The sequence below is a fragment of the Furipterus horrens genome, unplaced genomic scaffold (assembly GCF_987537825.1).
Source record: "Furipterus horrens unplaced genomic scaffold, mFurHor1.1.pri manual_scaffold_5, whole genome shotgun sequence".
In the NCBI taxonomy this organism is placed as follows: Eukaryota; Metazoa; Chordata; class Mammalia; order Chiroptera; family Furipteridae; genus Furipterus; species Furipterus horrens.
In genome coordinates, this window is record NW_028327175.1 from 83,461,793 (window position 1) to 83,486,032 (window position 24,240).

A 24,240-nucleotide genomic window follows, 5' to 3' on the forward strand; every position below is an offset into this window, starting at 1 on the left:
ATAATTCATGAAAAATGTTCTTTGTTTTCAGAAATTATCAGTCTTTTTAAGTCTGCTAGTGGTAATGCTTTCTTATTAGATACTCATATAAGGGGAAGAGGAACCCTTAACTTCATCTTTCAGTCTTTCCTGAATGACTGCATTTTCCACACTACATGGTAACTAGAATTTTTTTTGAACCAATCCTTGCAAAATACACATAGTCACACACATTAATTTTCAGAGCACAATTAAGGAATGCTAATAGAAAAGTATCAGAATCAGAGATTTTCTTCTCAGTTTCTCCATGCCAACCCCTTCTCTCATATTTATGTTTCTGTGACTGGGGAGAGAAATCTTATATTTGCTGTTTAGTTTAATCTTTAATTCTCATGTGGCTGTTTTTCTGCTTTTTTACCCCTCCTAGGATGACTGTCTTTTAAAGGTATGGTATAATGTAGAAAACTGGCGGACAACTGTTACCTCTCCAGATAAAAGTTCAGAAAAACAATCCCAAGGAGAAATTGACTTTTCTTTTGTATATCTGGCCCATCCTCGAGCTGTAAATGGATTTTCCTGGCGTAAAACAAGCAAATATATGCCTAGGTCAGTGGATTAGTAATTTTTCCCATGTATTAATAGAAGGTCATGTTTGTGACTTTGACTACTTTTTCTACATTGGACTTTTGCCTGTGAAGATTCAACTAATATTAGATGGTCCCTGGCTTGCAAACCTCTGGACACAAGTCATTTGTGATTGACATTTAAAAGGAGAGCCATGTGAAAGGATATTTACTTCCATATCAGATATTTTTAAGTGACAGGGTTGTGCACCTTTTTCTTTTCTGCATTATGTATCCAGTTCTTCTATGCCTTAATCATTCTCCATATTGTTGCTTGCATGGACTTTTTCACATTTCACTCCCTCATCTTGTACTTTCTATGTGTATCACCTCTGGTTAAAAAATCAAAAAAAACCCTAGCTTTACTGAGAGGAATCACCTCTGGTTAGAAAAATCAAAAAAAACCCTAGCTTTTCTGAGAGGAGATACCATGAGGCCTCAAACATTTCTTTAATTACATCCAACATCTTTGAGGAAAAGTGTGGGTTAAATAGTATGATGCCCTGAACGAGGAATTAGTTTAACCTATACATACATGTAAAAATCCACCTAAACATGTTAGCATTTCCTTCCTTTCCTGTAGTACTTCTAAGGCTTGATATCCCATTGAATTTTTGCCTATACAAAGTTATAGAGACCTACTACTTAAGTATAGGTAGAAATCCCTTTTTGTTCCACATGGCCATTTTAAGTTTGGCCACACCATGGAGCAGTACAGTTTTTCTTTTGTCTTTTTGTCTTCTGAGATGTCCTAAGCTGATCTTTGGTAGTGTATCTCGATCATTTGTTGACTTCAGTTTTGTTCTATTGAGCCAGCAGGGTATATCTAGATTTTAAAAATATATATATATATTAAGACTTTTATTAAAGCACTTTAAGGTTCACAGCAAAATCGAAGGGAAGGTACAAAGATTTCCCATATACTATTTGCTCCCACACATGCATAGCCTCCCTTGATGTCAACATCCTCCACATTTGTTAGAATTTATGAACCTATATTATTATGACCTAAAGTCCATATTTATATTGCAGTTCATTCTTGGTGTTGTGCATTCTGTGGATTTGGACAAATGTGTAATAGCATGTATTCATTATTGTTATACCTAGATTTTTGAGTTATTTTCTAGTGTAATAGTTATCATTCTTCTTACCTCAGCCCCTCGATATAGGAAAGCATAGGAGTAGGACAGTCTAGGAACAGTAATAGTTCTGTTGTTATGAAGATGTATCAGTCTTTGGACTAAGAAAAGTGCTATACACATCTTCTGTTGTTCGCAAAAGCACCCTCACCCTAGCTTCACTCAGAACTATTGCTTTAGTACCTCTGAGAGCATTGCCCACTTATATAAAAATGTGTTTAAAATAGAGTGAGCTATGGCATATGTTAACTCTCCTTTTAAAAGTTGTAAATGACCCCAATAAAAATAGCTGTCATCACAAACTGTGAACCTTTTAGAAGTATCTGAAGATTACATCATTTCAGAGGCTGATTTCTTCTGACATATCCAGATGTTTTCACTGATGGAAAAACTACCAGCATATTAAAAAAAAAAAAAAAAGCCGACTTTCTGCCAAGATGGAGGCGTAGACAGACACGCTATGTCTCCCTCCACAACTAAGAAGGAATACAACTACCTCAAAACTAGAAACAACCAGAAGTTCCAGAAAATCAAACTGCATGGAAGTCCAGCAAACAAAGATATAAAGAAGAAATACTCATCCAGACAGGTAGGAGGGGGGGCGGAGCCGGGGCGGAGAGAATGCAGTGTGGTGGTGGCGGCAGCAGCAGCAGCAGCGGCAGGCCAGCAGAAAGTGCAGTCACATGTTTTAAAAAGTCAGGAGGGACACCTGGGGAGCATTCCCAGCTCCTCACTGGACATCGCAGCTCACAGTCCCAACACTGGGGAAAATCAAGCCTCATTGCTTCTAACTGTGCAGACCAGTGGGGGTTGGGGTGGAGGCAGAAACTGCTGGTCTCATCGGAGTCCGCTTGTTTGAAGGGCCCTCATGGTCCTAGAATGTCCGTTCCCACTCTGGGAATGACAGCCAGGGCAGCAGCTAGAGGGGCACCAGTAGAGTGCGCAAGTGGGAGAGGTGCCTGGAAAAGGGGCAAGTGCTGGGCAGGCCACAGTGTTCCCTCTCGGACCCGTCCCGCACATACAGCGCCACAACATGGTGAAACAGGTTGCCCTGTGCTGACAAATCCCTAAGGCTCCGCCCCTTACAACATAACAGGTGTGACAGCTCTACCTGGCACACGGAGGCAAACAAACACAGGAACCTGTCAGAATGAGGAGACACAGAAGTTCAGCCCAAAAGGGGGAACAGATCAAGGTTCCAGTGGGAGAACTAAGCAAAGAAGAGATAGCCAACCTAACAGACGCAGAATTCAAAACACTGGTGATAAAGATGCTCACAGGCTTGACAGATATGCTTGAGTATGGCAAATGCATAAGAGAAGAAGTGAAGGCTATGCTAAGTGAATCGAAGGAAAATCCACACAAAACCAATGATGGAGGGAAGGAAATCGGGGTTCAAATCAATGATTTGGAACAAAAGGAAGAAAAAAACAGTCAACCAGTGCAGATTGAGGAAGCAAGAATTGAAAAAAATGAGAAAAACTTCCCAAATTTTGCGAAGGAGATGGACATACAGGTCTGGAAAGCACAGATGGTCCCTGGCAAGCTGGACCCAGAGGGGACCACACCAGGCCGCATCATGACTGAGATGCGAAAGGTGAAAGATAAAGACAGAGTCCTGGGGACAGCAGGAGAGAGGCGGAGAGTTGCCTACAGGGGAGTGCCTATAGGACTATCAGCTGATTTCTCAGAGGACATTTTGTAGGCAGGAATAGACTGGCAGGCAGTATTCAGTGTGATGAAAAGCAACCTACAACCAAGATTATTCTATCCAGCAAAGCTATCATTTGGAATGGAAGGGCAGATGAAGTGCTTTCCAGACAAGGTGAAGCTAAAGGAGTTCATCATCACCAAGCCATTATTATATGAAATGTCAAAGGGACTTACTTAAGAAAAAGAAGATCAAAACTATGACACTAAAACAACAAACTCACAACTATCAACAACTGAATCTTAAAAAAAAAAAAGAAAGAAAAAAAGCCAACTAAGCAAACAAGAATAAGAACAGAATCATAGGTATGGGTATCATTTGGAGGGTTATCAGCTGGGAGGGGGAAGGGAGAGAAATGGGGAAATAGTGCAGGGACTAACAAGCATAATCGGTTGGTACAAAATAGACAGGGGTATGTTAAGAATAATATAGGGAAGGGTGAAGTCAAAGAACTTATATGCTCGACCCATGGACATGAACTAAGGGGGTTGGGATTGCTGGAGGGAAGGGGGATACTGGGCAGAGGGGAGCAAAGGGAGAAATATTGGAACTACTGTAACAACATAATCAATAAAGTATACTTTAAAAAAAAGCATCATATGAAGTATTGTGTCTTTTAAGAGAAGAGAATCACATCATTTGTTCCTGACCACGTTCATGCAGTGTTGGCAAAAATGGTCACAGGCAGATGTCTTAAACTGGGCTATTACCAATGTGTGATAACAGCAATGAAGCATACTTGATTGTTTATTTTACTACCTGTGTTCATTTGATCTACCAACTAAATTTTGTAGCATAGGGAAGTAGAACTAGAGTTTCTGTTAGTTATGGCATCTTTTAGAGGTCTTCAGAACTTTACTTTTGGACCCATGTTATTTAAGAAACAGCTAATCTCTCTGAGCTCTCAAAGTTTTCACTTTTGTTTTAACAACTGCCTACTGCCTGCAGGTATATAGTAAGATGGCTGACCCTTTCTCATGAGAATGAGAGAAATCCCATCAAAGAGCATTACTCTTTTTGATATGACATCTTCACTGGGTATTATAGGTAGTTTGTTTTTCACATAAAATTAAGATGCTCAGCGAAATGATAATAACATTATGCAATGGACTGCTGGCTTGAGAGAGAATAATGGAGAAGTGTTTGTAATAAGCATATACTTCTTTACTAAATAAAAACTGATTAATGTAGGACAGGTTGGGAGATTTGGTTATATCCTCCAGAATCCTCCAAAGTTGGTTTTAGATAACTAGTTTCAAAATGCCTTAGCCTGCTGTTAAATCAGAATAGGATGGGTGTTGCAGACACTTACCCATCACATGGTTGCCTTTTATAAGGTTATACATTTTTCTTTTTTCTTTTTCTTTCTTTTTGCTATACCTGAGTATGATATACCATTGAAAAAAGAATAAGGTACTCTGATGAAGAAGTGAAGAAGAAAGGTATTGCCAGAAAAATGACAGATCAGAGTACTTCTTACATATTCTGCTTATGTATTACCTGCCAGTGGTTTACACTTACTGTCTGTAAGGCCTAGTATCCTGATGAAAAGTCACCAGGGACCACTCACATTCAGGGTCAGAGCCCTCTCCATGCTTGAGTTGTGCACTTTTCTTGCTTATTTCATTGCCCTTGTTTCTAAGTTCTTATGCCTCTTCTGGTTGCTTGCTGTCTATTCAGCCCTTTAGTCTCCTACTTCTGTCCTTCCTTGGTAAGCCTTTCCATTCTGCTAGTTACTAATTGGTGCTATGAGCCTTGAACTTTCCATATTTCCTTTTGATGCATGAGTGTTTTCTATTTACTTACATTTAATCTCATTGCCACTACCTCGTCGGCAGCCGTCCGTCTCGAGAGACGATGGTGTAGCTTCTTAAGAGTCTATCTGCACCGCCGAGAATGGCTGTGCAGTCCGACTCGGGAGTGACATGGTATCTGTCTCCTCCCGTGTTGAATCGACATCTTGTGATGACGCTGAAGCTACAGAGCCTGGGCAGGGCTCTCTTGCCACTACCTGTGTATGTGAATATACTAGAGAGAAACAGAGGGAAGGGGGATAGGAAAAGAGCATAGGGGACTGGAGAAAAAAGAGGGAGAAAACATGAAAAAGGAGGGAAAGGCATGAGGATGGGGAAAGGAGAAACGACATGGAAAGGAAAGGAGGAGGCACTTTAGGAAGGGGCGAGAGGTGAGGAAGAGAGGTGGTAAGGGAGGGTAGCCTGGAGAGGCGGATAAGCTGAGAATTGAGGGAGAGAAGTGCAGGAATTGGGTGGCAAGGAGATAAAGGAGAGTCGACAGAGAAAGAAGGGAAAGAAGGAGGAGGAAGGGCAAGAGGTGAGACAGTACAAGGGAAAAGCTGAAGGGAAGAGCAGCCGAGACAAAACATGCCATTCTCCCTTTTCTTCCGTTTGTTCTTGTTCTTTTTAATCAGATAGCTATGTTTAATAAAGTGACCACCACAGAATATTTTGATTTCTTTTAAAAAAAATTAACTTACTGAATTACTTGGTAGAAGCCTTCTGCCATTTGTTCATTTTTAATCACATTTGTTTGAGTAAGTGTCTACTACAGGATATTGTGACTTATTTTTTTCTAAATTTGCTGAGTGCCCTGATAGGAGGTAGCCTTTGTTGATAAGAGTTTCAACCTTTGAACTCTTGATGCTTATGGAGCTTCTTAATATATGTGCAATTGGTTTTGCTTTTATTTTGTGGGTTGCAAGACAGTAAATTCACTGAAAATCAAGAATGACTAAGGAAGGATGTGACTGTACTTATTTTATCATGAATTTTCTATTCTTGCACTTTGCTGCTTTTGGCATATGTGTTAGGCACGGAGAGGATAAGTGTACTAGGTAATGTAGCCTGCCAGTGACCAGTGTGCATGTGCCTGTATAGGAAGTAAAACTTAAACATTATGAAGTAATTCAAATAACCATCCACTGAATCGATCAGATTTTTAAATAGATGTGGCTTTCTTTTGCTTATTAACTGAGGGATTTATGTCATGATCTTAGTCTTTATTGTTTAGTAGTAAGAAGAATCTTAGATTATTGAAACAAGAACTACTGAATTCTAGGCAGAAAAGAAACAGGTTAACAAGCATTTGATGCAATGAAATCAAATACCCACTCAGTTGCAATGGTTTTGACTAAATACATTGCATAAATGTATAGCCATTTTACCTATGTTTGTAACCCAATGATTATTCTCAACAAGCACAAGGATATCGGCACCCTTTATTTATTATTTGGAGTCTGAGCAGGTATAGTGGGCACCACCCTTAGCCTTATTATACCAGTGATATTTTCTTCATTGGTAATTTAGATGTGTATATTATAGAAACATTATAGAATGTGACACTGTATGAAATTTCTATTTTTTGCTTCTAAAATTTTTTTATTTCTTAGGGCTTCTGTATGTAATGTCCTGTTGACTTACTGCAAAGATAATGTGTGTCGTCTTTGGGTAGAGACATTTTTACCAAATGATTGTTTACTATATGGAGGTGACAGCAACCATTTGACCGATCTACCCAATTTAACAAACAACTTGGAGAGAAATGCTTCCAGTAAAGAACGAGTTCAAAACACTTTAGATGTGAGTGTTTTTATTAGATGTTATTCCTACAAGTTTTAAAGCCTTTCGTATATTGCCATTTTTTTGTAACATTGATTGTAATTAATATACAAAGACATATAGATAGTTATAAAAAATATATGTCTTAGGAAAATCTCAGAAAATTTTTTGTTTTATTTGTTTTAAAAAGTGTTCTTAAGGACTTTGTCTAGAGAAAAAACTACTTAAAATTATTAAGTTAATTTTAGTTTAATGATAACAAAAGGATGCTTACCCTTGTCTTAGCTAAAATAACATAAAGTAAATTAAAATCTGAGAAAGCAAAGGTGTGACTATAAAAATTAATTATTTATTTTCTTTAGAGCTTGGGGTATTTTGTCCTGTCTTAATTACAGGAATGATTAATTTGTCAGATTCTGTTCTACAGTTGTTATCTTTAAAGCCCCTTTGAACTTGAAGTACTTATTTTACTAAGTAGTGTAGAAAGAAAAAGTCAGTTTTTATTGTTTGTACTAATTGAACATAGACTAGTAATACAGATTCTTTTTATTATTTCTCTTAATATTGAAAACAGGAAGTGATCTAAAAATGATTTATCTTTACCTTTGAATATTTTGTATGGTTAGGAACTTTTTCAAATTAATATAGTATTGTAATGGCTCAGAATATTACTAAATATATAATGCATGGAGACTCAGCAACTAGGAATCTGATGATTCTTGTCTACTATCAGAATAACAATATTTGCAATGTCTACCTTATGGGTCAAATGAGATGATCTCTGAAAGTGCTTTCTAAATTATGAAATAGCACCCTAATTTATTATGGTAATATTATCCAATGCTTTGTGGTCATAAGGAGTAAGTTTTGGATACAAAGAAAACAGCTTACATCGGGACATCACTATCCACAGATACATTATTATAACTTTGCCTTAAGTTCAGAAAATTAATTACCAGAAAACAAATCAAATAAAAATTGCAGTGTATTGCGTGATAGTTATGGGTTAGGCAGTATAAGTTCTAAGCTTCTTTAGAGTTTAAATTTGCTGTACAAAACTACTGAGAAATATTTGTACATATAAATTCATCTGAAATAAAGTATCTGTAATGTCTAACAACCATTATGTAACCTATACGTATGTCTTTATGACAATTTAGGCATTAGTTTTACTTTGTTTATTCACACAGGTAAATCTGAGACATTTCCGTAGAGGTCGAAGGAGATCTCTTGCACTTGTAGCACATACTGGGTACCTGCCACATCAGCAGGATCCTCATCATGTCCACAGGAACACTCCATTGCATGCCAATGCACTTTGCCACTTTCATATTGCAGCCAGTATCAACCCAGCCACAGGTAATAAAGCACTATTCAAAAAATGTTTTTGGAATTGAATAGATTGACTTTATAACAAATAAATTATCCTGTAGTTATAAATAAGAAAAATATTAGAGATTACTTTCTTAGTTAATTTTTCATTATAGCCAGCTCACTGATTACACAGAGTGAGGATTTTGCTTATTTGCTCCTTAAGGCTATGGTTTGGTTTATGATTTAAGATCTTGATAAGCCATTTAGATTCTTTATTAGTTATTCTAAAGTTGAGATTTGAGCTAATATTTAACGCAGGTTAACATCACAGAGTGGTGCTTTAATAATTATTATATAGTTGTTAAATAAAACCAGTGTATTTAGTGCTTGATCTTTGGAGCCATTTCAGAAATAGAGCAGAAATATAGAGAACTTACAACTGGAAGAATTAAGAAACTTATTTCTCTAGTCAAATATGTGCTATTTTATTGACAGATCTAGAATATCTGGATGGAAGAATTTAAGTACTCATCATTTTAATAAATATTTTCTGTGAGTTTAAAAACCAACTGATCACAGTTGGGGCATTTAAAGTAGAACCATAAAATATTACTGGGAAAAAAATAGAAAATGGTATTTGCCTATGATTAATGCCATCTGTACAGAAAGTGAAAAGTTAAAGCCTTTTTTCACCTCTATCCCATCCTAGTCCTTCTCCCCAGAAGATAAGCACTATTGATGAGTTTTATGTATTTGGAGGTATTCTTAAGCATAAATTTAGCATATTTTCATATAGCACTCTGGATTTTGCTCTATTGCATTCTTCAAAGAAATATAGTGATAAACATGGTTCATTAGTTACTTGAATAAACGTGAGAAGTGCTCTGATAAGTTAAAGTGTAGAGACTTGTGGTAGGAATGAAGGGTATTTGATGGTTCTTTTAGCTTTTATTTGGTAGACAACAGTGTCAGCTCTAAAAGAATCCATGAGCCAAGAAAATGTGAAGGGGAAAATATTGATTATTTTTACTAATAAATTATATAGGCTTGGAAAATGCCATTACCTTTATCAAAATATATACATTGACAGAGATTAATACCCAGTGGCAACTCTTAAGGTCAGTATAATAACTTTGAGGGTCTGCTGAGTAAAAGACAATATTCTGAGAATATAGAAAGCTTGAATTCTCACTTTAATGGAAGAGGCTAAGGGATTACAGAAAAGGAAACCCTTAGTTTCAATACAGCATTTCCTTGAGTACCTTCCAATAAGGAAAGTTCTAAAAACCTTTCTTAGGTCGTAAGTCCCTAAGGAAAATCCCTACATGTAAAGCAAATCAAAGCAAAATAATATTATTAGCACTTAGAATAGACCCTATTCCTTTCCCAAAATTACATCTATTGGAATGACCTTCTGGATGCTCTATATCTTATTTAAGGACAACCTCTCAGACTTGGCTTCTCTTATTTGTCCATTAATAGAAACAGAAACAGGAGAGGAGCTCGTAAGAGATGTTCTCTTAGTTCTAGTTTTTTATCCTTTCCATGAAGATTCCTCATTTTTAAAAAAATGACTTTAATCAAATTCTTTAGGTGAGGTCAGGACACAGAAGAAATGTGAGGTGTTTTTCTTTTTTTTTTCTCCCCAGAATGCTTATGCTAAAAACCTGCATTAGCTCCTTTTTCTTGTGTACTTACTTAATAACTAGGCCTGTGGTCCACTAGAGGCATTGTTGATCTCTTTTGGGTTGATTGTAAATCAAAAATCAGAAAATCCTACCCAATAGAATCTTGGGGGCACTCTCTTAATCTGTGACACTGGTGTGTATTCACCTAAGAACAGTGGAATTGGCAGTTTAGTTCCTCAAGCTTTTATTGAGTTTTTAGTCTATGCCAGTATAGGAACTGAAGATAGTGGTAGGAACTGGAGATACAGGAGTGATCAAAACAGGTGTGATCCTTGCTCTCACAGAGCAGAATATCAGTTCACATTCCCTCAATCCACTTATGCCTTTACTTTTCAGCATATACCAGCATGAGCTAAATTTAGATGTGATTTAATATGATAAACAAATTTTTCTTTACCTTTATTAGTTAGGTATTGTCATTTGTCATAACTTACTTTGCATTCATACTTCAATATGCTTCATTTAGCAATTATGTCAAAAATAATTAGATGGGTGGGTCATTAAAAAAGTGAATATGTCAGTCTATGAAGTAAGAAAGTAAGTTGTTATTCAGACAAATCACTAGTTCTTTGACATCATATTGATGGCATTTGCATTATAGGTCAGGATGAAATAGGTTTCTTATCAAAGTGTTTATATAAATTAAGAAGACTTATTGAATCTGAAAATTATAGACATTTCTTACAAGAATAGTTTTTAGAATTAAAGAAAATATGTATATAAAAATAAATTAGGTTATATGACTTAGAATATATAATTTTATCTCCTTTATAGGTATGTTAAATTTACCATTTATGTCTGCAATCTTTAATAATAATTGTGGCAAACATTTTATTTAGAGTCTTATTTATAGGTTAAAATATATGTAGAAGTTTAAAGATAAATGTAACAATTAATAAAAATATAAAACCAGGATGTTTTGTATGCTAGAATGATAGAAATTTTAACTGTGTTTTTTATTGTTGTTATTCTTTACAGACATTCCACTGCTTCCTTCTATTACATCTCTAAGTCTAAGTGAAAATGAGGAGAAGAGTGGACCATTTGTGGTACACTGGCTAAATAATAAAGAGTTACATTTTACTTTGTCCATGGAAGTCTTTTTACAGCAACTTACAAAAAGTTTTGAACAACGGTCTTCTGAGGCCAGTGTAGAAGACTCTAATCAGGCAGATGTAAAATCTGATGAAGGTAAAGTTTTAAGGATACAAAACGTAAAGTTTTGTTGAAAATAGCAAAGATTTTTGTATTAGGGCAGCAGTTCTCAGCCTTTGGGTCGCGACCCCTTTGGGGGTTGAACAACCCTTTCACGGGGGTCACCTAAGGCCATCGGAAAACACATATATAACTAGATATTGTTTTTGTGATTAATCACTATGCTTTAATTATATTCAATTTGTAACAATGAAAATACATCCTGTATATCAGATATTTACATTACGATTCATAACAGTAGCAAAATTACAATTATGAAGTAGCAACGAAAATAATTTTATGGTTGGGGGGTCACCACAACACAAGGAACTGTATTAAAGGGTCACGGCATTAGGAAGGTTGAGAACCACTGTATTAGAGTAACAGTAGCTACTGTCAGAAATAAACTTCAAAATTAGAATGGCATAATACAAATTTGGACTAGCTAATTGACTAATTTACTGTAGATGTTCCTTTTCTAGGTAGCTTTCTTCTACATGGTGATTTAGGGACTCAGGATTCTCCATACTTAGGCCTCAGTCAGCCCCTTGGGCCTTGCCACTTAAAAGATTATCTGTGAACTACCAGCATTGACATTACCTGGGAGCTTGTTAGATATGCACAATTCAGGTTCTACCCAGAGCTATTAAACAAGAAGCCGTAGTTTAACAAAATCCCCAAGTGATTTGTATATGTATTAAAGTTTGAGAAGCATTATACTAGGTCCTAAACTCTTCTGCCTTTAGCCTTAGTCATGGAGGGGGAGAAAGGAGAAGGTATAGCTGTTTCTTAACTTTGACTGAGAGTTGGCACATACCACTTTCTCATTTCATTATAAAGCACTAGTCACAGAGTCCTTGTAGTCCTTGACTGGATAGCCAGCCATTCTATATTAAGGACTAGGAAGCACAAATTTGGATGGCCAACTAACCATCTCTGCTACAGTTTATGGTTCTTAAATGCTTTTGTTTTACAAAAAGTTTTATTTTAAATAGAAGATTATACATGCTTATTAGCAAAAAATAATCAGATTGTATAAACAGGTGCAAAGTTTCCATATTTTTAAGTGAGTGTCCTACATTTACTTTTTCTCTACCTTCCTACAAACATATTTTTACAGATAGTTTTTGTTTTTGTTTTATCATAAGTTGGGAGTTCAGTTTTAAACAAAACTTGCTTTTTAAATTCAGTATGAGAACTTTTCCATATCGTTTTTTAAAGTTTCTGAGTATACTGTGTCAAAATAAAACTTTTTCATTTCCTTTACTGATGGACATTTAAATTGATTTAAATTGTGTTTCACTATACTGATAATGGTACAGTGACATATCTTTTCATCTTTGTGTGAATTTTTCTATAACATAGATTCCTAAATTGGAATTGCCAGAGTGTAAACTTATAAAATTTTAATAAGTTCTGCCAGTTTTTTTAAATTTAACTTTTTAAATGTTATTTTGTAGTAGTTTCAAGTATACAGCATAGTAACTTCTGCCAAGTTGACCCCCAGAAATGTTTTACCAGTTTTTGTTTGTTTTTTTTCACAGCCTTGCCATCACTGTATCTTTTCATTATATTACTCTTGCCAAAAAATATGGAGAGAATGCCATCTTGTTTTACTTGGTGTTTTCTTGAAGTATATTGAACAGAATTATTGATATTTTAACCTTCCTGTGGTTTGCCTTTTCATGCCCTTTGCCTGATATTCTGTTGAAATTTTTTTTTCCCTTCTTAATGATTTGTATGTCTTGACCGATTTTTAAAATCTGGTCAACAATCTCACATTTTTTGAGAGTCTCTTAAGAAAGTGTCTCTATTCCTAAATAGGAATCGAGGCCAGGGTTTTTGAAATAGAGATTAGAATATACATATTTATCTGTATTAAGTTGGTATATCAGTTTATTTCATTTTTATTTACTTATTTATTATTTTAATCCCCACCTGAGGATATGTTCACTGATTTTATGAAGAGAGGAAGGGAGTGAGAGAGAAAGAAACATTGATGTGAAAGGGAAACCTTGATCAGTTGCCTCCCATACCTGCTCTGACTGGGATCAAACCCACAACCTAGGTGTGTGCCCTGACCAGGAATCAAACTCACAACCTTTCGGTGCATGCCACAATGCTCCAACCAATTGAGCCACCTTGCCAGTGCGGTACCGGTTTATTTCTAATTGCCTATGTGTTGAAGAAAATATGAAAATTGGGCAATGTGAATGTATTCCTTTAAATGGTTTCTTTAAAATGTCATATCAAGTATAAGTGAATACACTTAGAGGATAGTATAGCATACTCAGGTTTTGGTAAATCTGATATTATGAAAAAAGTGCAAATTATATTTCAGTAATATATTTAGAAGAATTCAACCCATCATTATAGCCCCAGTTTCAGCTCCCTCATTTTACCATGAGCAAAACTAAGATCCAGAGAAGTAGTGTATCTCACTTTTGAGTAGTTAATTATGGTACTGGGTTTAGAAACCATTTTACCTATTTTCCAGTCCAATAATAGCCCTTCTACCAGTAATTCAGTGTGTCAGTCCTGTAGGCCTTCTGATTACTGTGTTAACTCCAGTGGTCTTATATTCCTGGAGCAAACATTTTAAATGAGAGCTCATTTCTTGTTTATGAAAGCTATTATGTTTTTCATCTTGAATGCATTTTTAAAGATATTTCTTAATTTATAGTAATACCTTGATTGTATTTACTTGGTTCTTGAACCCTTTTGCTTATAGAAACTGATGATGGTGTTGATGATCTGAAAATAAATCATGAAAAGAAGGAATTGGGTGGTGATAAAATCGTACCAAACTCAAGTTTTGTACCATTACCATCAGCTGCCATTGATCATCAGATTGAAGTACTTCTGTCTGAATGGAGTAAAAATGCAGACATGCTATTCAGTATTCATCCCATGGATGGCTCTTTGCTGGTTTGGCATGTGGATTGGCTGGATGAATACCAGCCTGGTATGTTTCGTCAAGTACAGGTACTTGATCCTCTGGAGAGCTACTTCTTGTTAAATGTGGGTACAGTTTTATAATACTTCTTTATGTAAGTTCATGCATTCTAATGCTCACTTTCTTAATTCTAGGTGTCCTTTGTTTCCAGAATTCCTGTAGCTTTCCCCACAGGTGATGCAAACTCTCTCTGTAAAAGCATAGTGATGTATGCCTGTACCAAGAATGTTGACTTGGCTATTCAGCAAGGGAAACAAAAGCCTTCTAGCCTCACACGTTCCACATCAATGCTTATCTCTGCTGGTCACAGTAAATCAACTAATAGCTTAAAATTAAGTATTTTTACCCCTAATGTTATGATGATTTCAAAGCACGCTGATGGCTCTCTGAATCAGTGGCTAGTCAGTTTTGCCGAGGAATCTGCTTTTTCTACAGTTCTCAGTATTTCCCACAAATCCAGATATTGTGGTCATCGCTTTCATCTTAATGATTTAGCTTGCCATTCAGTATTACCGTTATTGTTGACAACATCACACCATAATGCACTAAGGACACCAGATGTTGATAGTCAAAAACAACCTTATGATGCTTTAAATACTGAAGATTCGTCACAACAGAATAAAAGCACCATTGATGTGGCATTTCAGGATCCCAATGCAGTTTATAGTGAGCTGATTCTTTGGAGGGTCGATCCAGTTGGGCCATTGTCTTTTTCTGGAGGTGTTTCTGAGCTTGCCCGGATTAATTCTCTTCATGTTTCCGCATTTTCCAATGTGGCATGGCTGCCCACTCTTATACCCAGTTACTGTCTAGGTAAGCATTCTGATTTTTATTTAATAATTTAAGGTTTTTCTGACATTTTTGCTTAAGGATTTAAATGTTTGGAAATACTTCCGTAGGTACATACTGCAACTCTCCTAGTGCATGCTTTGTAGCAAGTGATGGACAATATCTGAGATTATATGAAGCAGTTATTGATGCTAAAAAACTTCTGTGTGAGCTTTCCAATCCTGAAATTTCTGTAAGTAAATGGCTTTTAACATAAGCATATTATATGATTTTTAGGTACTTAATTTATACTTATTAGGCATGTTCTAATATTGTGACATAATTTATAATACATATATGTTTTTTAGTTATTTTATTTTTTCATAATTGCATTGTATCATTATAGTGATATTCTAAGTTCCTTTAAAAATAAACCATTTCTCTTATTTATTCAGAAGTAAAGTCTAGGTGTCTTACAATATGTGCTTCTCTAATACTTTTTCCTCAGAGATAAATGAGGACTGTTGGCAGTATAATATGAAATTTATGTTGGTTCATTTGCAGGCTTTTTTTAGGTGAAGGAAACTGGAATAACAGGAGTGGAATTTTAATCTTAACCAGGAAAGAAAAAAGCTCTCAGCTTTGTTGTATTACAGGCAGGAGTCCTGTCAACATTATTGCAAAACTTTTGTCCTATGACAGGCAGTACATCTTCCTGTGCCCAACTAATAGCAACCCACCATCTGTATTGTTTCAGCAGCTCCTGCAAGCCAGTATTTTCACATTTTTGCTTTTGGTATTTTAAAATACTCACTGAGTTAACCTTCAGCTATACTGAGATTCCTGTTTAGGAGATTCAAACTGTCTCCTCACCTACTAATTCATAGTTTTATTAATGCACTGGTTACAAAATTGCATTGGTGTCAGTGGTCTGTTCCAATCATGTTTTTATTCCTAAGTTTTTAAAACAATTTTAATGCATGGTTTTGCAGAACAGAAGTTTTTGCAAACCACATATATATAGCATTTTAGTAGAAACAGTGTATTTATTGAGAGCCTTCTATTTTTCAGGAATTGTTTTAAGTGCTGGAAATTTTGACGTAACCAAAACAGACAAAAGTCTGAGCTTATATTCTAGTGAAGGGATATAGGGGAAAAGGTAAAACTGTATTAACAAATACCATGGAGAACAACAGTGTTTATAAAGTAGTAGGGAGTGCCAAGTAAGGTGCTGGTCAGAGAAAGCCTCACAAAAAAGGTACTATTTGAGTAAAAACCTGAAGGAGATGATGGAAGTAGCAATGTGGATATTTAGAGAAAGAGTATTAAAGGAGAGGAAGAGCCTAGGCAAAGATCCTGAGTCCAGAACACGGTTGGTATTTAAAGGAGCAGCAAGGAGACTGTTGTGGCTGGAGCAAAGTGAGGTGTCAGGAGACTAGTCCAGGATGAGTCAGAAAGTTAGCCTGGCCATACTATCTATATAAGGCCTCATTGGTAATTGTGTTAACTTTGGCTTTTACTCTGAATAATACAGAACTGTTGAAGAAAATGTCAGTGGTATTATGATCTCACTTAGGTTTTAAAAGGATTGCTCTGATAGCTATATAGGTTAGACAAGGGAAGCAGAAGTGGAATCAGACGAATTCAGGAAGCTATTACAGTAATCCAAGAAAGTCAAAGGGGCTTAGAATGGTAGCAAGTGGTAGTGATAGAGACAATAAGAATTCGTGCAATCTAGATGTTTTGAACATCGAATAGTTAGGATTGAACTAGAGATGGGGTTTGTGTGAGAAAGAGAGGATGACTTCCAAGGTTTGTGACTGAGCTCTAGGATGACTAGAATTGCCTCAAGTTTAGACAAGAAGAATGTATAAGAATCAGATTTTGTGGAGCAGGTTGTATTCAAGAGCTTGCTTTGGACATGTTAATTTTGAGATACCTATTTGACAACTGAGGGATCCAGTAGGCTAGTCTCTGGAATTTGGAGAGAGGCTGGTCTGAAGAGATAAAATAAGGAGTTTTCAGAATCTAAATTTAAATTTGTGGAGTTAGATGAGATCACTGAGGGAGAGAATATAGTTGGAAATTAGAGTGATAGAAGGGTTGAATCCAGGGGCATTCCATTGTTAAAAGTGGGATGAGTGTGGTGTATAATGGAAGGCAAGTGGAGAAAATTTTTTCAAGGAAGAGAGATTGATCACCAGGATCAAATGTTGCTAAAAAATTAAGTATGAAGATTGAATTTAACAATATGACCTTGACTATAGCAATCAAGACTTAAGTGACTAAAGAAATCAGCATACATACATAAACAGTATATCAGCTTGTGTCTTTAGCTCCATCCTTCTCACCTCAAAATGAATGCTTAAAAAGTATCGATCCTTAACCATTAAATTGAAGTCAGTCTTTCACATTCATGAATATAAAATACCTTTTTCCCCTTTCAATTAACAAGAATTGCTTTTGTCTTTTTATGCTCCAACTGAACGGTAATTCTTATTCTTTCCTATGTAATTAGTTAGTAAGGTAAAAGCCCTAGAATGTTAATAATGGAAGAGACTTGAAAACTTATTTGGCCACACTCGAATTTATTATTGACTTATTATGCCTGAAATTTCACATACTTGTTATTTTTTAATTTACTTGTTTAATAAAGGAGATATCCTTTTTTTTTTTTTAAACAGAAATATGTTGGTGAAGTGTTTAACATCGTAAGTCAACAGTCAACAGCCAGACCAGGATGTATTATCGCATTAGATCCCATTACAAAACTTGTAAGTATTATTTTTCTGGCCACTTAGCATTAGGTAAATAACATATATGTAAACTTACGTTGTTATTTATTTACATTCAGCAAAGCCGAAAAACCCAGCTGCTTCATGTTTTTCAAGAAGACTTCATTTTGAATAACTTTAAGAAGAAAAGTATGGCAAAAGACAGACTATTATCTGATGAAGGTAAAGACAAATTTTTAATGTAATGAGAACCAGTCTGTGGAGTGTGTTAGGCAGTTAATAAAAATAAATTGATAGAATGTTTTATATCATCTGTTTGAAGTTGAAATCTTCCTGTGTTGGTTTGTGGCATCTTTTTATCGTAAGTACCAGTGTCTTTTTATTCTTGATCAGGAAATATGAAGAAATTGAAGGAGATTTATCAATTATTTTTTTAAAAAGTATAATATAAATGTTTTTTGTCATTAATGCATGAGTGCTCTTTAATGGGTGTAGTCCTGCCCTAACAACCTGGATAATGTGGACACCTATAATTTTAAGCTTTAAGTTATAATTTAGAAACTAAGTATCTTAGTTAATACTTTTATAATTAAGCGGTCTTAAAAATTATTTAAAATGCTTCCACTCAATATTTACTGTTTATTTTGAATAAAGGAAAACAGAGCAAAATAAAGCTAAAATCTCTTGGTCATCAGTTTTAATTACAGAGCCATACAAAACACAACAATGACTTGCCTTATAAAGCAACCATATAGTGTGTATCTGTTGTTTTAAAAGTCAGTTATAAGCTTTAAGTAATATTAATAATTACATTTTTATTTGTTCCAGATTATAATTTTTACTTCCCTTGTACATTGTTTTTCTCTGTTTTCCTTTTTCTTTGCTAAGTACTTCTTTGAATCCTGCACTTTAATTTCTTACTGCTTTCACTTAGTTTTCTGTCATTTCCCTTGAGTATTCATGACCTGTGCAAATACACTTCTAGAGTTTTTGTAACCTCTAAATATAATGATGGAAAGATGCTAAAAAATGGGAAATAAAGATGTCAGGTACAGGATAAAGGGTTATTTATATCAACAAAATGTTCTTTATTTTCCTTTCTTATATTAAGGTATTAATGTTACTACTGTTAACAATCCAGCTCTCTGTAAGACTTTTTAGAGAAATTACTCTTCTATGCTTAAGGTCAAATTTTGCTATGATCTTCATCTGTTCTAACATTTTCTTTTCTATGAATCTTTAATTTTTAACTTCTTTTATTTTTCTGGTTTTTCTTCAAATATTCAGGGAGTTCTTTTACCCAAAAATGATTATCTTTATTTTCAGAATTTTCCAGCATACACCCAAGGAGTTATTTTGCTTTAATGCCAAGAAGAAAAGAAATGGTTTACAGATGTTTTTATTATTGGGGCATTCTTTCTTGTTAGAAAAATTATTAGAAATAGATTTATTTCTGTTATTTTTCTTTTGTTATAATTCTTTATCTCCCCCTTTCTCTTAATTCTTGTAATTTGCATGCCTAACTCACCCAGAGCACATAACTGAAGTTACCTTTTCATTTAGTCTCTTAAGAAATGTATGGTTATCTTTCCTTTCTAGTGTTCCTTTGAAAACTTCTTTTCTATGCAATTTTAAAAGGACAAAATGATTGCACTCTAATAATAGTTGCTCTCTGATTTTTTAATATGTTCTTTGATTTATATAGTTTCTTTAATGTAATATTCTTTACATAATTTTGTGCATAATGAAAATAAGAATAACTTGGATTGAAATCTGTCATTTTTAATTTTTTCAGGCAATAATGAACTGGTTTTATGATATATCTTAGGTGCATTTTTTTAGTTTATTTTGAGCAACCTACATGCTGCTTAAATTACAGTTTTGACTAAAAATTTTTCCTGAATAATATGTCAGATAATGAATACTTAATAATTGGTCCTTAGGTAAACATTGTTAATAGGTCATTTCGTTACAGGTCTTATTTCAAAATATGTTTTGCCACATAATTTTCATCATGATATGTTGACTTAAAGAACCTATCACATAGTTCCTGCCTGTTCAGAAATTTCCTACTTAGTATTGTCTATTCTATCTGAGCATTGTATTCGTGATGACTGTAATATATGATTTTTAAGCCTATCAAATCAAAATTAAATTTAAGCATAGCATACTTGTTAAAATTTTAAGTTAATACAAATTCATGTGGTAAAGAAGTTGATTCCATTCTATAATTCCCATTTGTATTTGGAACTGTAGATGAGAGTTTTGATTTGTTTTTTTAATTTAGTTATTTTAACTTGGTATATTTGATAAGTTGTCTCACTTATTCTTGTTGATAGTGAAAAATATTATTAATCCAACAGGCAGATCACCTAATGGATTTTATGAAAAATTCTACCTAATTGTAGTAGAGTGCACTCAAGATAACCGTTCATTGTTACACATGTGGAATTTACATTTAAAGTCCACTCCAGTCTTATTGGGTGAGTCTTTTTTTAACTTAAAGTAGGCTTACATTAACAGATTATATATGATTAGACAGTTCAGTGTATATTTTTAAAACTATGCTTACTGAGTGATGATAATATAGTTTATTCAGTTAATTAAAAAAGCAAAATGATTTTCTAATTTTTTTGTTATAAAAAAATCATCAATATGTTTACTTTTAAATCTTATAAGGCAGTTTTGGATTATGAAATGTATCAATTATAATATTCATAAGATTCTGCCCACTCCCTCCAGTTTTTGGTTTTTTCTTATGTTTTATAGATGAAAAAGTAGATACAAAAATATCTGAAGCAGTTTGGCAAGCCAAAGAACATTATTCTTCTCCAGAGAAGATCCTGTCTCCTTTTGCACAGAAGTATCAGGCTTGTAGAGCAAATCTTCAGAGTACCAGCAAGTTGACTCTGTCTTCAGAAATGGTTTATAGCCAAGACTTGCATTTGCCAGAAGGAGTTGAGATAATAAGTGTTAAGCCATCAGCAGGTTTGTAAATTTTGTGAAAAAAGACTGAGCAAACTTTGTAATCCATGACTGTTTACTAGATATTTAAAAAGAGGTGCAACTACCTCTTTTTAAATACACATAGAAGCAGAAGTGGAGACTTACTTTAAGTACCCTACATCGAAAGCTTACATTTCTCATTTTCAGATAACTTTGACATTTGTCAGCCAGTTGTAGTCTTAAATATTGATTTCTAAAACAAATTCTCATGATTCTTTTGTGAAAACAAACAGGAAGTTTCTAGGGCAGAGATGGTAATGTAGTTGCACCTTGTTTGCCAACTTTGATAACAAAAACAATAGTTCTTAAATATCTCGGTTCTCAAACAAGTTTTGTTCTCAACCAAGTTGTTTATCAATAAAATGTCTGAGTTGTCAAACAAAACTTGGGCTTTCAATTTTTGACCTGACATTTTTTCATTCTGATACCTGTATAATCAGTCACACGTGTCTCAGGTGACAAACAAAGGCAATTCAATTTTTGAACCAATTGCTTCTTGAAGAGTTTTCCGGAATAAATTAAGTTCAAGAATCGAGGTTCCATTGTATTGGTAGGGCTGCCTGGAGCTGTGTGCTGTGAAGGATTATGAATGTGTGGTTCCTAATATATATTTATTATCTTTATCTAGGGCAGCCTTTCTCAAAATGTGGTCCCGACTAGCTTAAGCATTACCTGGGAACTTGTTGGAAATAAAAATTCTTGGGCTGCACCCTAGACTTACTGAATCACAAACTCTGGGGTTTGCTTTACCAAGCTTTCCAGGTGATTCTAATGCACACAAAAGAAAAGGAACCACTGTTTCAGGATATCAAGAAAATCAAGACAAAAATCTATCTTTATCATTCAATTCTTTCATTTTCCTAGTCAAAATGTGGGTTTTGGTTTTTTCTACTTCTCTCTAATTTTCTTTTTTTTTTTTTTGACTGATTATTTTGAAGGCTTTTCTAATTGAAGTTAACAGAGCAGGCTATTAACAGTGCTCTGATAACATTTGCATTCTTCTTTGTATATTTTAATAAAAGAGGCATCAGTGCAAGGAAATTTAAAGTTTAAAGAAGAATGACTCTTGCATTAACACACTTTTAAGAGCTGTCATCTTTAGCCAGACAGTATGATCTTCACTATCTAATTCCAATTAAAGTAACATGGCAAATGTAAGAGAAACTAAAGATATTTCTAAAAACAATCCTCTTGCTTAACTTTGGCCCCAGTTGAGTTTGGAAGAAAAAAGTTCTGGGGGAAAAAGGAGAAATTTGTTTTGGTTCAGTAGTTTCCCCTTATCCTGAAGAATAAGTTCCAAATCACCCAGTAGTACCAAACCTACATATACTATGTTTGTTCCTATACATACATACTTTTTCACTGAAAGGAAGCACTTTATGGCTTCTCTCTGAATTATCCAAATTGCCAATATCACTACTCTTATGCTTTAGGGCCATTAAGTAAAATGAGGTTTACTTGAACACCAGCACTGCGATACCATACCAACAATCGATCTGATAACTGGAATGGGTACTAAGTGACCAACAACGTGGTAGTACCTATAATGTAGATACACTGGACAAAGGGATGATTCATGTTCTAGGCAGGATAAAGCTGGAACCGTGAGATTTTTATCACACTACTCAGAACGGCATGCAATTTAAAATTTATAAATTGTTTGTTCTTGGAGTTTTTAATTTATTGTTTTCAGATCTCCTTTGACTGGTAATTCAAAATTATGGAAAGCAAACTGCAGATGAGGGGCGACTACTGTAAATGTTTTTTCCTAGTCTTAAGAATTTTTTTTTAGTCAAGACTGTTGGGAAGGATAAGCTCTTTATTCTCTGTATAGCTAAGAGAATCCATTGGGCAATGCTAACTGTGCTCTACTGCAATATTGCTACAGGTAACTCCTGTATAACACGGTTGTTAGATTCCTAACAAATGCCATGTTACGCGAATCCATGTTATATGAAATAAAGAATTAGTACAAAAAGGGGGGTTACGTTCCAAAAAAAAAAAAACAATTATATTTTTTTAATTAAGAGACATACCTTTATTAAAGCAATTTTCATCAAAAGTATTACATATTAACATGAATTAAGTAATGTTTTCTTTGTCATCACTACTAAGCTCCATTAACTGAATGCATTTTCTTTTTGATAAGATAGCCTCGTCCTCTTAACTTTCTTCAGCATTATCTTGATTTCTAGGCTCTACTTTTTGCAAAAAATCTGTTATCTTACATTGCTTGCTTTTCGCTGAGAGATCTTATAAATTTCGTTATACGGTGCTAAGCACTCTTGAAGTTCTCTCTCAAACTTGTGCTCCTTTCAGTGCAAGGATCTTCATTTAAGAAATATGACTCAAACTGTTTGGCTAACTCTAGGCCTTTCTTTACACTTTTTAGAGTAAACTGTTTAACTTCTTCATTTTCATCAGTGCTATCGTCCACTAAGTTATCTTGGCACGTTCCAGATGTCGTTTCTACCAAAATTGCTTCATCAGTTTCTTCTTCTACCAGCAATTCTTGGATATCTTCTACAGTCATATCATCAAAACCTTCCCCCCTACAGACTTAGCAAATTCTGCTATTGCATCTATCCTGTTTTCTGCTGGCTCAATTTGATTTTCACTTTGAATTGGCTCCAGCCATATATTTTTCCAACAAGCATTTAATGTTGTCGGTTTTATTTCTTTGATGGGTGAATTTATTAGATTAATACAGTCCAAAATTTTATCACATTCAGTATTGTACAGAGATTTCCCTAATTTCCTGTTATACAGGAGTTTTTCCCCAATTCTCTAACCGTGTTAGAGCAAAACCATGTTATAGAAGTACCATGTTATATGGGAAATACCTGTATATTCCTTGAGGATTTTTTTAGGAAAAACAATTATAATTATGTTGAAATTGGCTTTTAAAATATGATAAAATATTCCACATGTTGAAATTGGCTTTTAAAATATGATAAAATATTCCACATAACGTTTCTTATAATTAATAGTCTATGCTGAATACCTTCAGACAGGGGTTGGCAAACTGTGAACCACCTACCTGTGTTGTAAATAAGTTTGAGTGGAGCATAGCTACATCAATTTGTTTACCTTTGTGTATGGCTGCTTTTGTTCTACAGCGGCAGAGTTAAGTAGTTGCAACAGAGACCTATGGCTAGCAAAGCCCAAAATAGTTATTACTATATGGCCCTTTAAGAAAGTTTACTAACCCTTGGTTTAAGAAATTAAGATTATATGATTACATTAAGCCCAAGAAAATAGTGTCCCACTTAAGAATCTTCTCAACATCAGTCATATCAAATACCCCTCACTTACTGCGGGCCCATTTAGTATTTAGGTAAACATGGCCCATTCACAAAATAATATTGAAAAATATTAAAGAGAAGGAACCAATGAATGATGATAAGCTTTTAAAACTGTGTTGATATCTTTAATATGAGGTCTATAATAATATATAAAACTAGCAATGAGTTGTGAAAAGAATATTGGGTTGAGAAGCAGGACTAGAATTCAGGTTTTTTTAATTCTGCCTTAGCCTAGCTGTTTGATTTA

General features: G+C 34.6%; 1 protein-coding gene across 3 annotated transcripts in view; it reads left to right on the forward strand.

The window, feature by feature from the left end:
* The window catches only part of DMXL1 (Dmx like 1), a 160,886-nt gene that overhangs the window by 31,908 nt on the left and 104,738 nt on the right, over positions 1-24,240 (forward strand). For all 3 annotated transcript variants that reach the window (XM_090276612.1, XM_090276614.1, XM_090276615.1), the window contains exons 7-17: positions 407-585; positions 6,859-7,048; positions 8,218-8,386; positions 11,008-11,220; positions 13,955-14,208; positions 14,314-14,992; positions 15,079-15,200; positions 17,632-17,721; positions 17,802-17,904; positions 20,046-20,165; positions 20,452-20,670. In XM_090276612.1, coding sequence (XP_090132738.1) covers positions 407-585; positions 6,859-7,048; positions 8,218-8,386; positions 11,008-11,220; positions 13,955-14,208; positions 14,314-14,992; positions 15,079-15,200; positions 17,632-17,721; positions 17,802-17,904; positions 20,046-20,165; positions 20,452-20,670 — 2,338 coding nt within the window. The remainder of the gene's footprint in view (positions 1-406; positions 586-6,858; positions 7,049-8,217; positions 8,387-11,007; positions 11,221-13,954; positions 14,209-14,313; positions 14,993-15,078; positions 15,201-17,631; positions 17,722-17,801; positions 17,905-20,045; positions 20,166-20,451; positions 20,671-24,240) is intronic.